The 12960-nt window shown below is 67.2% G+C and overlaps 1 protein-coding gene across 4 annotated transcripts in view; it reads left to right on the forward strand.

Moving 5' to 3' along the window:
- STRN4 (striatin 4) overlaps positions 1–12223 on the forward strand; it is a 22153-nt gene extending 9930 nt beyond the window's left edge. The window contains exons 5-18 of one of the 4 annotated variants that reach the window (XR_011383906.2): positions 2464–2661; positions 3965–4106; positions 5556–5715; positions 6212–6325; positions 6668–6783; positions 8132–8307; positions 8386–8433; positions 8684–8805; positions 9644–9811; positions 9888–10028; positions 10271–10369; positions 10469–10555; positions 11167–11399; positions 11598–12223. Coding sequence is in view for 2 of the 4 variants with exons in the window: in XM_070062056.2 (XP_069918157.1) it covers positions 2464–2661; positions 3965–4106; positions 5556–5715; positions 6212–6325; positions 6668–6783; positions 8132–8307; positions 8386–8433; positions 8684–8805; positions 9644–9811; positions 9888–10028; positions 10271–10369; positions 10469–10555; positions 11167–11336 (1741 nt within the window). In the remaining 2 variants the exon portion in view is untranslated. Of the gene's footprint in view, positions 1–2463; positions 2662–3964; positions 4107–5555; positions 5716–6211; positions 6326–6549; positions 6784–8131; positions 8308–8385; positions 8434–8683; positions 8806–9643; positions 9812–9887; positions 10029–10270; positions 10370–10468; positions 10556–11166 lie in introns of those variants that run through there. The other 3 variants (XM_070062056.2, XM_070062057.2, XR_016225447.1) reach the window with 3 other exon arrangements.
- The last annotated feature ends 737 nt before the right edge of the window (positions 12224–12960 follow it).

Raw genomic sequence — 12960 nt, forward strand, 5'->3', positions numbered from 1 at the left:
TGCCTGTTGTTTGGCTCCGTGCTAAACATTTCCCACATTGACTCCTTGTGTGAGTCCCTGGGTGACATCAGTACAGGCGGCTGAGATGCAGAGAGTGGTCTGTCTGCATGAGGTCACCCAGCTGGTACCTAGGCAGGTGTGAGAGAGATGGGACGGGCTCCCGCAGCCCAGCTTCCTCCCCGTCGTGGGTGCCTGCCTGCCCGTTCCTCCCCCCCACCTCTGTGTTTTAAAGAATTATTTTATTTTATTTGAAACGCAGAGTTGGCAGGGTTGGGGCAGATCTTCCATCCACTGGTCTACTCCCCTAAATGACCGCAACAGCCAGGGCTGGACTAGACCACAGCCAGGCGCCTGGAGCTCCATTTGGGTCTCCCACACAGGCGACAGGGGCCCAGGTACCTGATCCCTCTTTCACTGTCTCCCAGGCGCATCAGTGGGGAGCTGGAGCCACAGTGGAACAGCCAGGCCTGAGCTGGCGCCCACATGGGGTGCCAGCATTGCAGGTGGCAGCTTAGCCCTCCGAGTCACAACACCAGCCCCTCTCTGTGTTTTTTACATTTTTTAAATGTGTTTGAAGGGCAGTGAGACAGAAAAGGAGAGGGCTCTCATTTACTGGTGTTTTTTTTTTTTAATTTTAAAAAATTTTAAAAATTTATTTGAGAGGTAGAACTACAAAGAGTGAGTGGGAGAGACAGGGAGAGAGAGAGAGAGAGAGAGAGAGCGAGAGAGCTGGCGCTGCGGCTCACTAGGCTAATCCTCCACCTGCGGCGCCGGCACACCGGGTTCTAGTCCCGGTCAGGGCGCCGGATTCTGTCCCGGTTGCCCCTCTTCCAGGCCAGCTCTCTGCTGTGGCCAGGGAGTGCAGTGGAGGATGGCCCAGGTGTTTGGGCCCTGCACCCCATGGGAGACCAGGAGAAGCACCAAAAAAAAAAAAAAAAAAAGAGAGAGAGAGAGAGAGGTCTTCCATCCACTGGTTCACTCCCCAAATGGCTGCAACGGCTAAGCCGATCAGGAGCTTCTTCCAGGTCTCCCACGTGGGTGCAGGAGCCCAAGGACTGGGGCATCTTCTATTGCTTTCCCAGGCCACAGCAGAGAGCTGGATCGGAAGAGGAGCAGCCAGGACTCAAACTGGGGCCCACGTGGGATGCCAGCGCTGCAGGCTGTGGCTTTACCCGCCACACCACAGCGCCAGCCCCCTGTCTCCTTTTTTCTTTTTCTTTTTTTTTTTTTTTTTTTTACAGGCAGAGTGGACAGTGAGAGAGAGAGAGACAGAGAGAAAGGTCTTCCTTTTGCCGTTGGTTCACCCTCCAATGGCCGCTGCGGCTGGCGCGCTGCGGCCGGCGCACTGCGCTGATCCGATGGCAGGAGCCAGGAGCCAGGTGCTTTTCCTGGTCTCCCATGGGGTGCAGGGCCCAAGCACCTGGGCCATCCTCCACTGCACTCCCTGGCCACAGCAGAGAGCTGGCCTGGAAGAGGGGCAACCGGGACAGAATCCGGCGCCCCGACCGGGACTAGAACCCGGTGTGCCGGCGCCGCAAGGCGGAGGATTAGCCTAGTGAGCCGCGGCGCCGGCCTCCCTGTCTCCTTTTTTTTTTTTTTTTTTTTTTGACAGGCAGAGTGGACAGTGAGAGAGAGAGACAGAGAGAGAAAGGTCTTCCTTTGCCGTTGGTTCACCCTCCAATGGCCGCCGCTGCAGCCGGCGCACCGCGCTGATCCTGGCAGGAGCCAGGAGCCAGGTGCTTTTTCCTGGTCTCCCATGGGGTGCAGGGCCCAAGCACCTGGGCCATCCTCCACTGCACTCCCTGGCCATAGCAGAGAGCTGGCCTGGAAGAGGGGCAACCGGGACAGAATCCGGCGCCCCAACCGGGACTAGAACCCGGTGTGCCGGCGCCGCAAGGTGGAGGATTAGCCTATTGAGCCACGGCGCCGGCTCCTGTCTCCTTTTTTAATAAAAAGCCTTTAGGCTGGTCTCAGCTGGCTTCAAAATGCCTGTTTGTAGAAGTGAGTGTAGCGAGTTGCCGAGGTTCCTCTTAACGTCCCTAATGGAACGCTTCCACGCCCGAGGGCCCTGCAGGTAAGTTCCCCGGGCGTCTCCAGGCCTCTTCGAGCGCGGTGTGTGCTGTCGGCTTCCACGTGTGGTAGTGATGTAAAGTCCGAGACTGCAGTAAGCGGGGGCCACGCCTCCGTGCCGTCTCCTCGCCGCCCCGCCGCCTGCTCTCTTCCCGGCCACCGGGTCCTCCGCAGCGGACATGGAGGCTGCCTCCGCCCTTGGCCCTCCCGGTGTCGCGGCATCGCGGGAACAAAGGTTTCCCTTGGAAATAGCCTCGGAAGCCAGCCGCTGCGGTAGAGGCTCCTGCCGGAGCCGGCGTCCGCCCCGGGGCGGCCCCAACTCGAGGTCGCGTGGGCCCCGCGTGCACGAGAGGCTCAGGGGACGGCTGACCTGCCCTGGCTCTGCCCCCGCAGGTACCTGGAAGAGGTGGGCTACACGGACACCATCCTGGACATGCGGTCCAAGCGCGTGCGTTCCCTGCTGGGCCGCTCGCTGGAGCTCAACGGGGCCGTGGAGCCGAGCGAGGGGCCCCCCCGGGCCACGCAGGGCCCCGGGGCGCTCAGCGGCGGCGAGTCCCTGCTGGTAAAGCAGATCGAGGAGCAGATCCAGAGGTGAGCCCTGGCCCGGCGGAGCCCCTCCCCCGACTCCGGCCTGCGCCCCGTAGCACCGCGCGCCTGTGGCTGTCCTCGAAGGGAAGATGTCCTGTTGGGCGGTGCTGGGTGGAAAACAGGAGGAAAGGGGGGGTGCCGGGGTGGCGGGGCTTGCTGCTGTGGGTGGGTGGGCCGGGAGGACCTCCTTGCGGAGGTGACACTGGCAGAGGAGAGAATGCTCTAGGCAGAGGCAGCGGGAAGGTGGCCCTGCGGGAGGCACCAAGGCCCGCGTGGCTGCAGGCTGCGGGCTGTGGTGGGGCCCACGTCTCGCGAGGCAGAGGCCAGCGGCCTCCCCGCGCGTAGCGAGTTGAGGCTGCACTCCAGGGCTATGGGAAGCCAGTGGTTCGGATCTGACACACCTGGTGTGCTTCAAGGAGCGGCTGCCGGGGGCAGAGGGCAGGCGGGGGCCTGAGCAGGGCTGGGCTCCTCCCTCGCCTTTCACAGAGGAGGTGAGGGTGACCGCAGGGTCTGCTGAGGGCTCTGAGTAGCTGGGCTGGGCCCGGGGCGGGGCCGCCTGAGCCCAGCGCCAGGGCAGCAGCACGGGGGCGTGTCTGGGAAGCCACAGGACCAGCCACCTGAAGCCACTGAGGGAGCGAGTGGAGACGGCTCAGGGAGGAGAGCCGAGCTGAGCCAGGCCCTTCCCACACGCAGCGGCCGCCTGCCGAGCCGTGGATGCTGGGCTGGGGAGGACAGGCCGGGTCCTCCGCTCCGAGCAGCCCAGGGAGCCCAGGGCAGGCGTGCAGAGGAGAGGAGGCCGCGCCGGGCTTGGCAGCTGAGGCGGCCGTGAACCCTGCCAAGGCAGGGCCGTGTGCCTGGGCGGCTTACAGGAAGTCCCCAGAATGCTGGCCCGATGTTCGGTTATCTGGCAGCCGCTCCTCTGCTCAGACCCGTCAGCAGGCGGGCGGCCAGGAGCTAGCGGGAGGGGTGCCGCCTGCGCCTCCCCCTCAGGGCAGGCCGGTGCAGGGGAGCGGGCGTTGGTGGAGCGCTCTGTCCCTCTGTCCTGCTGAGCGGGTCTGCCAATCGCCGGCCAGCGCGGTGCACTGGCCAGGCTGATGGAGGGGGGCTGCTGGGCCCCTGGCGCCTTCCCACTCAGCACCTGCGGGGGCGCGTGCCGGGGTGGGGAGCTGCGTCCCCGTGTGTCCCCAGCTGGAGGACGCATCGAGCAGAGGCTGGGGCCCAGCTTTGGCCACCAAGCCTGGGTGCCGTCACATCCGGGCCGTGTCCCCTGTTGGACTGATGTCCCCCCGGCCCCTGTCGTGGGCAGGAACGCGGCAGGCAAGGACGGCAGAGAGCGCCTGGCCGGCTCGGTGCTGGAGCAGATCCCCTTCCTGCAGAGCTGTGAGGACGAGGACAGCGACGAGGACGACGAGCTGGGCGGCGTGCAGCACAAGAAGCAGCGCGGGAAGGTGCGCCGCCGGCCGTGTCCTGTGCCGGGGGGCCGGGGCAGGCCCTCCCGTGAGTCCCCGGGGCGCTCGGCCCAGCCCCAGCTCCGCTTCCTGGGCTCCCCTGCGGACAGGCACCCGCCCGATAGTGACTGCTCGTCCCGCCAGCAGGGCCTTTGGGGTCTTTCTGTTCTTCCGTGCCCGGGCCCGGCAAAGGGCCGACACGGGCTCTCTGTAAATACCTGGAAACCCCTGAGCGTGGCTGGGCCCAGGGCCGGGGCTCCGTGGGATGCGGCTGTTGTCGGCCCAGCACGAGGGCTTGTGCACGCGAGGCTCCCGGTGCAGGCCCTGAGGACAGGGATGAGCAGGCCGGAGCGGGGGTCTGTGGCCTGGGGTCTGCTTAGTCACCTGACCCCATGCCCCCTCTTGGAAGTTTGGCTTGTACGTCGCCTCCTCTGGGAGACGTCTCCCACCCTGCTCCTCTCTCGATGGCCTTAGCCCTGGTGTCGGTCACCGTGCATGTCCCACGTGCCCCGTGGGCCGGCTCCTCCCCGTGGGGGTCTCTGCCTCCACGTGCCCTCTGTCTCCGTGCAGTAGACTGTGGGAGGCAGTGAGGAAGGCCTGGCTAGGAGCCTGGACAGACCCAAAGACCCCCCGCCCCCCACGGGTGGGACTTGGACCCAGGCTTCTCTGTCTCCGCTTCCCTTCCTGACTCGGCCCGGGTGACGAAGGGGCCCTGACTCTGGATTGGCGAGGGGGTGATGGACTGGAGCCCGTGTGGAGCAGGCCCCCTGCACCCCCGGGGGGGCAGGTGTTAGCGGCTGCACGAGGCACTTGGTCCTGGTCCCAGGCGCTGCTGGGGACGTGGTTGGACACACCCCACGGAGCAGCTGTGGTGGCTCCGGCTTCTGTGCCGCCCTGATGCCCGCCGACACCAGCCACTGCCTTTCCGGGCAAGCTGATTGGTCCTGGGCCCTAGGTCACCCCATGTCCCGCCCCTCAGGTCCCCTCACAGACGCCCACGGGGTGTCGCCCCCGAGTCCCCAGCTTGTGGGGCTGACTGCGGGGAGTGTCAGCGGCTCCCTGGAGTCCGAGGCTGCCGAGGCTGGGGGCCCAGGTTGCACCTAATGGCCTGGGGCGGGCGGCTGCTCCGTCCTCACCTGTAGTACGGGGAGGGTAATCGCGGTCACCACAGCGGCTGCCCTCGGCTTGTGATGAGGCTGTGCACTCGGTGGGCGTGTTGGATCTGGAGCGGGAGTACCCTCGGCAAAGCCAGGAGGAGCCCGCGGTGGAGGGCAGCGCTGTGTGCCCGCCGGTGGGTGGGAGGCCGCTGCTGAAACCTGCCAGCAGGGGGCGCACCGCGGTCAGAGCTGGCGGGGAGGCAGGAGGCAGGAGCCCAGCTGTGTGTTCCCTGCACCTGGTGGGCTTGGTCTTCGTCCGAGCCCCTGACCAGCTGGTTTTACCGTGCCGCAGCTCCCATCCAAGGCGCTGGCGCCCGAGATAGAGGATGAAGACGAGGAGGACGACTCTGAGGATGCCATCAATGAGTTTGACTTCCTGGGCTCAGGCGAGGATGGGGAGGGGGCCCCAGACCCTCGGCGCTGTGCTGCAGACGGAAACCCCCATGAGCTGGGTGAGTGGGCGACTTCCTGGCTGGCCTCTGCTCACCTTCCACGCCTGCCTGCCTCGTCCACACGCAGCCACCTACAGCTGCTTCCTGTCCCAGGTCTCCACCGGACGGATACGCTTCCTTAGAGGAGAGGGCCAAGGAGAGCGGGCGGGAGCCGTGGGGCTGGCTGGGAAAACCCCGTGGGCCACGGCAGGCGTCTAGTTGTAGCCCGGCTCGAGGGGAGAGCAGGATGAGCGGCTGGTGGGGCCGGGCCGTGGCTCCCTCTGTCCTGTGACCCCTGGCCTGCCTGGAGACCCTCGGGGGTCACATGGGATGGTAGCTGGGGGCCTCCTCCCCCCCTGAAGGTCCCAGCTGGCCTTTGTTTCCTCTGCCCTTCCCGACCTGGGGCCAGCACTTCAGCACCACCCCCTACGGTTGCAGGGAAGCGTGGGGTGGGGCGGCTCCTGTGCCAAGCCGGGGGACTGGTGGGAGACTCCTGCCCCCTGCCTCATCCCTGCAGAAAGCCGTCGGGTCAAACTCCAGGGGATCCTGGCTGACCTTCGGGATGTGGACGGGCTGCCCCCCAAAGTGACAGGCCCCCCTCCTGGCACGCCCCAGCCCCGGCCTCATGAAGGTAAGAGCCCCTGCCCCGAGCCTTGCCCCGTCCCCTGGGGCCCACGGCAGAGGGAGGCTGCAGAGCTAAGCCCAGGGCTCCCGTGTCCTCAGGGTGAGGCCCAGCCTCCAGTCTGCAGCCTCCCTGTCCCAAAAGTTGGTCTGTCTGTCTCTGTCTCCCTCTTTTTGTCTGTCCTGCCCCGACTGTCTGTCTGTCTGTCTGTCTCTCTGTCTCTTCCTTTCCAGCTGTGATTCTTGGTCTTGTGCCCTCCCTGCCTCTCTTGCTGGCCCCTTATCTCTCTCTCTGCCTCTCTCTGTCTCTCTCTCGCCCTGGCCCTCTCCGCCCCGCCCCTCCCGCTACCAGGTTCCTTTGGCTTCTCCTCAGACGTCTTCATCATGGACACTATCGGGGGCGGGGAGGTGAGCCTGGGGGACTTGGCGGATCTCACCGTCACCAACGACAACGATCTCAGCTGTGACGTAAGTCCCTGGGGTGTCCCGTGCCAGGCCCAGGCTCAGTCCTCTGTGTCTGAGGACGTGGCGAGGTCGCCCAGCTCCTGTTCACCCGGTGACAGAGGGGAGCCAGGCAGATGGGAGGGACCCCGTGGCCCGTGGCCCGTGGCCCGTGGCCCAGCGGCTTCGGGGGCCTGCGACTTCCTCGTGGTGCCGGCTCCTCCCTTCCGCAGTGATCTGGGATGGAGGAGGGTGCAGGTGGGCCAGGCCAGTGTGGGGTGAGTGGGGCTGGGGGAGGGCCCTCTGGGGCAGCGTCCGAGCCTGGAGTCCTCCTCGAGCGGGCCTCTGGATGTCCCTGGTGTGGCACAGAGTGCTGGGTCAGGGGTGCTGCTGGGGGGTGCAGCCGCGAGGCTGGGCGGAGCTCCTCGCTCTGCCCGTGGACCCGGGCTCTGAAGGACTGGTGGCCGTGACGGCCCCGGCACCTCGGGTGGACTGAGCCCAGCTTGGGCAGGGCGCTGAAGCCCACGTGGCAGTCTGCTCGCCTCGCCATCAGGGCACGGGCAGTCCGTAGGACTCGCCCACGGAGGCCTGTTGATTGGCTCCCAGACCTCCCCCAGCCGGCCCCGTGAACCTGTGCCTGCTCTCCTGCCTGCCCCTCCCGAGACGGCGTGGCCTCTGGAGCTGTCCGCCTGCAGCCGCCGCCACCTTGCCCCAGTCGCAGCCTCTCAGGCGGCGGTCAGAGCAGCCTGCTTGCCATGGCCGAGAGCAATGAGGAGAAGCAGAGGCTGGGCGTGGCTCGCATTTCTGGCTGCTGCTGACCTCTCTGGTCCTGCCTCCCGCCACCTGGACCCTTGCTCTTTGTGTCCCAGCCATCCTGGCTCCTAGGTGCTGGGCTTGCCCGTGCTGCCTCCTGTATCTTTTTCTTTTAAAAGATGTACTTATTTGAAAGGCAGAGTTAACAGACGGAGGGAGAGACCCTGCATCCGCTGGTTCACTCCCCAGATGGCCAGGCCGCAGCCAGGAGCCTGGGACTCCATCCGGGTCCCCCACGTGGGTGCAGGGCCCAAGCACTGGGGCCGTCCTCCGCCGCTTTCCCAGCCCACGAGCAGGGAGCTGACCCGAGGCAGAGCAGCTCTGCTGGCTTAGCCTGCTGTGCCGTGGCGCCAGGCCTGCCCTCCCCATCGCATTGAGCCTGCTCACTGTTACCCCTCAGGAAAGCCTTGTTGACCCTTGACCCCTTCAGAGGCAAGGGTGGTCTCCCAGGAGCCAGCCTCTGTGGAGGGTTGTTGAGTGGGGGGCGGGGACTGTGCCCAGAAAGAGGAAGGGGAGAGCGCCGGGCGGGCGAGGCGATGCTGAGGCGGCCCTCCCCCAACAGCTGTCGGACAGCAAAGACGCCTTCAAGAAGACGTGGAACCCCAAGTTCACCCTCCGCTCGCACTACGACGGCATCCGCTCGCTGGCGTTCCACCGCAGCCAGTCGGCGCTGCTCACCGCCTCCGAGGACGGCACGCTGAAGCTTTGGAACCTGCAGAAGGCGGCCGCGGCCAGGAAGTGAGCTCAGGCCGCGGGGGCGCGGGGCGGGCGCGGGGGGCGCGGGCTCGGTGACACGGCCCCTCTGGCTCCCTGCAGGAATGCCGCCCTGGACGTGGAGCCCATCCACGCCTTCCGGGCCCACAGGTAGGACTGCGTGCCCCAGCACCGGCCCCTGCACCCACCTTCACCCTGGGCTCTGTGTTGGTCCCCTGCCCCTGGTGCTCCGCACAGCCCCTCGGGTGGCGGGTGGCGGGGCAGGCTGCGTGCCCGCACGGCGCAGCCTGGATACCTTTTGTCCTTCCTGGAGAAACGCTGGCAGAGAACTTGAAGGTCCTGTGGCCATAGATGGTCTTGACCTCGTCTTGCTCCCTCCACCCCACTCTGTACCCTCCAGGGGCCCTGTGTTGGCAGTGGCCGTGGGCAGCAACAGCGAGTACTGTTACAGTGGGGGCGCAGATGCCCGCATCCACGGCTGGAAGATTCCAGACCTCAACATGGATCCCTATGACGGCTACGGTGAGGACAGCTCCCTGCCTGCCTCCCCTCGGCCCTGGCACCGGGCTGCAGTGGGCTCTTCCCGTGTGTGCCACCACCGCGCTGTGCTCTAGGCCCTGGGGGTGTGGAGGGCTCCTGGCTGGCTGGTCGTGGACCAGTGGGATCGAGGATGGAGGATGGAGTGTGGGCTGGGGGCGGGCGAGAGGAGGCAGGACTGGTAGTGGTGGAAGGGGCAGTGGACCTGGTCTCCAGGTGGTTGAGCAGAGGAGCCTGGGAGGAGAAAGGGGAGGTGGAGACGGGAGCAGAGCAGGGCCCGGGGCCCGGTGGGGACGCTCCAGGCTTCATCCTTGGGCTTCCGAGAGTCAGGAGGAGGCCAGCACCAGCCCCCACAGCTCTCTGAGGCTGTGCTGCATCTCGTGGCGGAGGTCAGAGGTCAGAGGACCATGTCCCCTGCCTCCCAGAGAACGGTCCCAGCCAGGTGTGCCACAGGGCTGTCGCAGGGCCCTGGACAGGGGACTGCAGGGAGACCAGAAAGCTTCCCGCACCGGGATACAGGTCCAGGAGACCCTGTAGGCCAAGGGCTGGGCCCACAGCAACAAGCAGAAGCCGTCGGGGCGCAGGGCCCCCGCCATGCCTCCCTCCCCTCACTGAGTCCTGAGAAGCATCGCACGCCGGGCCGGGAGCCGGCGGGGAGCAGAGGCATGGCTTCAGGGCCCACGTTTGTCCCGAGCGGCCGCAGCACAGGGCCCGGTCGGGGACAGCTCTGAGGGCTGCCCGGGTTCTGCAGCCAGAGCTCCCTGCAGCCCTCCTGCAGGGGGAGGCCGGCCGCCTGAGCGCTCCCTCGCCTGTGGCCCTGCAGACCCCAGCGTCCTGAGCCACGTCCTGGAGGGCCACGGGGACGCCGTGTGGGGCCTGGCCTTCAGCCCCGCCTCGCAGCGCCTGGCCTCCTGCTCCGCCGACGGCACCGTCCGCGTCTGGGACCCCAGCGGCAGCCCGGCCTGCCTGTGCACCTTCCCTGCAGCCAGCGGTGAGCGGGGGCCCCTGGCCGGGCGGGCGCTGCTCCCGGGCGCGGCCTGTCGGCAGCCTTTACCCTCTGCCCCCAGGGCACGACGTCCCCACCTCTGTGGCCTTCACCAGCACCGAGCCCGCGCACATCGTGGCCGCCTTCCGCTCAGGGGACACCGTGCTGTACGACCTGGAGACGGGCAGCGCCCTCCTCACGCTGGAGTCCCGGGGGAGCAGCGGTAAGGGCGGCGGCGTGGGTCTGGGCCCAGCTGCCTGGCACTGCAGATGGCTGCCCCGTGCCCTCGGGTTCAGGGCAGGAAGGAAGTGAGGCCCGTGGAGGGGCCCGCCTGGGGCTCTGGGGTGCCCGCCTGCCAGATGGACCGAGGCGCGAGAGAGTGGGCAGCCCCCGGGTTCTTCTCGCTCCTCTGGTCTCCCCAGTTCTCCCTTCCACACCTCCCCTCTTCACCCCTTTTCTTCACAGGCCCAACCCAGATCAACCAGGTGGTGAGCCACCCCAGCCAGCCCCTCTCCATCACCGCCCACGACGACAGGGGCATCCGCTTCCTGGACAATCGCACAGGTGAGGGCCCCAGCCCCCAGTGCAGGGAGAGGGCGTTCTGGGGCCCACGTGGGCGCATCTTCTCCAGGGCCTGCCTCCCCCCCCGCCGTCTCCCCCCAGGTAAATCTGTGCACTCCATGGTCGCCCACCTGGATGCTGTCACCTGCCTCGCCGTGGACCCCAATGGCGTCTTCCTCATGTCAGGGAGTAAGTTGGGACCTCCAGTCCAGGGTTGGGGAAGAGCAGAGGGACACGCGGGCAGCCCCGCGCCTGGACCCGCCAGAGGCACTTGGCCTGTCGTGGCCGCTGGTGCTTATGCCCTGTCACAGACACGGGGACGGCGGTCCAGGCCTGGCTGGCGGAACCCCACGCAGGCCTGAGCGCCGGGGCCACCCCGCTCTCCACATCCGGCAGCGGCTTGGAAGGGGGCGAGGACTTGATCCAGGGGAGCGGGGCTTGGGGAAGGGGCTTTGTCAGGCAGGGGCTAGCCGAGTGGCTGAAGCAGGCGGTCTCTCGCTGCTGGGGTCGTCACGGAGAGCCCGGCCTCGGAGGGCGGCTGTGCGGACGGTCAGCGGCACCCAGCGTGGGGCATGGAAGACAGCACAGGGCCCCATCCCCGCGGGGAGGGCGTGTCCTCAGAGCTGTGGTGACCCCGCGGAGGGGGCCAAGCCTGCCCATGTGTGCAAAAGGATGGCTGTCGTCTGGGTGGGCGTTGGGAGGTGATGGAGCAGGGGGCTGGGGGCGGTGGGTCGAGGCCCTGCCACGTCCGAGGCCCGCAGACAGGCCAGGTGTGGGCTCAGAGCTCCTTGCCCGCGCAGGCCATGACTGCTCCCTGCGCCTGTGGAGCCTGGACAACAAGACGTGCGTGCAGGAGATCACGGCCCACCGCAAGAAGCACGAGGAGGCCATCCACGCCGTGGCCTGCCACCCCAGCAAGGCCCTCATTGCCAGCGCCGGCGCCGACGCCCTGGCCAAGGTCTTCGTATGATGCCCACTGGCCCCGCCCTGGCTGCTGCGCTGGCTGGAGAGGGGCCGGGCCGGGGGGGCCCAGGTGAGGGGCTGGGGCCCTCTGCGCTCTGGACGGGGAGGCAGAAACCCCACCCCTGCCCGCACGTGGCCCGGACATCTCGCTGGCACTGCCTGCTTGGCCCGAGTGCCCGGTGCTGGAACTGCTGAGGTGACCCCACCGTGGGCACGGGCACTGGAGGCTGCGCTGCAGTGTCGTCCCCGCCTCCCCCGTCTCCTGCAGGTGACTCCGCCTCGTGCCGAGGCTCAGAGGCCTGCGTGGAGCCCGGTGGTGCTAACGGCCCTTTCCCCGGGAGCCCCTCCCCTCGGCTCTCCTGCCCCACACCCCAGCCTGGGCTGGCCCCTCAAGGACGGCCGCTGGGGTCTTCCTCCCTGTCCCACACCCACTGCCTTCCTGAAGGCAGCGTAGCCGGGTGTGGGGTGGGTGGTCCTTGGGGATGTTTTTCCAAGATGCCAGAAGGTGCCAGGCTCTCTCTCCTCTGGGGCCCCGCCCTGCCCGCCATCCCCCCACCCTGGCTGGGAGCCACACTGGGAGAATCCCCGAGCCCCCCTCCCCTGCTTTCCAGACACTAACCCAGGCCTCCAGGGCCTGAGCTGCCTGGGGGAGGGGCCCCCGCCCACCCTGTATATCTGTACAAATAACCGGGATTGTAATGGCGTCCGCCCCATGTTATCACTGTGTGATAGTCAGCTCCCCCCCCCCCCCCCACCACTCTTCTCTATTTATTTCACTCTTCTTTCGGGTCTGCCCTGTGCCCTCCGTCCCCACTTCGGTTCCTGTTTATAAGGCCCTCCCCCCGCCCCTGAACTTGTATGTGAAAACTTGTCTCAATAAACCCTTTGGAGTAAGGTGGGTGACCGAGCGGTCTTTTGGGGTCTGGCTGGGCGGAGTTGGGGGGGAAGGATACTGTGGTTGGGGTTTTGTGGCAGAGTGGCGAGGGGGACAGGAGGGCCCTAGGGCGGAAGTGGGGGCACAGGACCGCATCTCCTGCTGCCCCTCCTTGCTGTCCCCAGGGGCAGAGCCCTGACCAGCAGGTGTGCCCTGCCCCACCTGGGCACGTGGGGTGGGCGGCGGTGAGGCCGTGGGACCGGTGAGTCGGGGGCCGGCTGGGCAGACCTCGCGTCACCTCTTCCTCCTGGCACTTCGCTGTGTTCTGAGGCAGGTTGGAGATGAGCCCTGGGGGTGGGCGGCTCGGGGTCCCCAGCCAGCCCCTGCCCTGAGCCCTCCTCTGCCTGCCTCACTCCCGCTGCCTGCTGGGGGTGCAGGGCACGGGCGGTGGGTTCCCCGTGGGGGTCAGCTGCACGCCAGGGCGGGGGCGCCACGTGGCCTGGCTGCCGCGTGCCAGGCTCCAGGCCGCTCCCCCAGGTGCTGGTTTGGGTTTTCGCTCCAGCCTCAGACTTCCTTCCTTCCTCAGCCCCAGCCCCGGATGTGGTGACAGAACCGGCACCGTGCCGGCTTCAGCTGCCCCCTAGAGCCCTGTGCCGAGGGCGGGGGGCTCCTCTGTGCCCCAGCTGCCCCGCTGGCCGCGAGCCAGGCCCAGGGGTGGCCTCTCCCTCAGGATGCCTGTGCCACTCAACCCTGGGCC

This window comes from Oryctolagus cuniculus, chromosome 18 (assembly GCF_051225735.1).
Source record: "Oryctolagus cuniculus isolate XC-2025 breed Fujian yellow rabbit chromosome 18, ASM5122573v1, whole genome shotgun sequence".
NCBI classification, from domain to species: Eukaryota; Metazoa; Chordata; class Mammalia; order Lagomorpha; family Leporidae; genus Oryctolagus; species Oryctolagus cuniculus.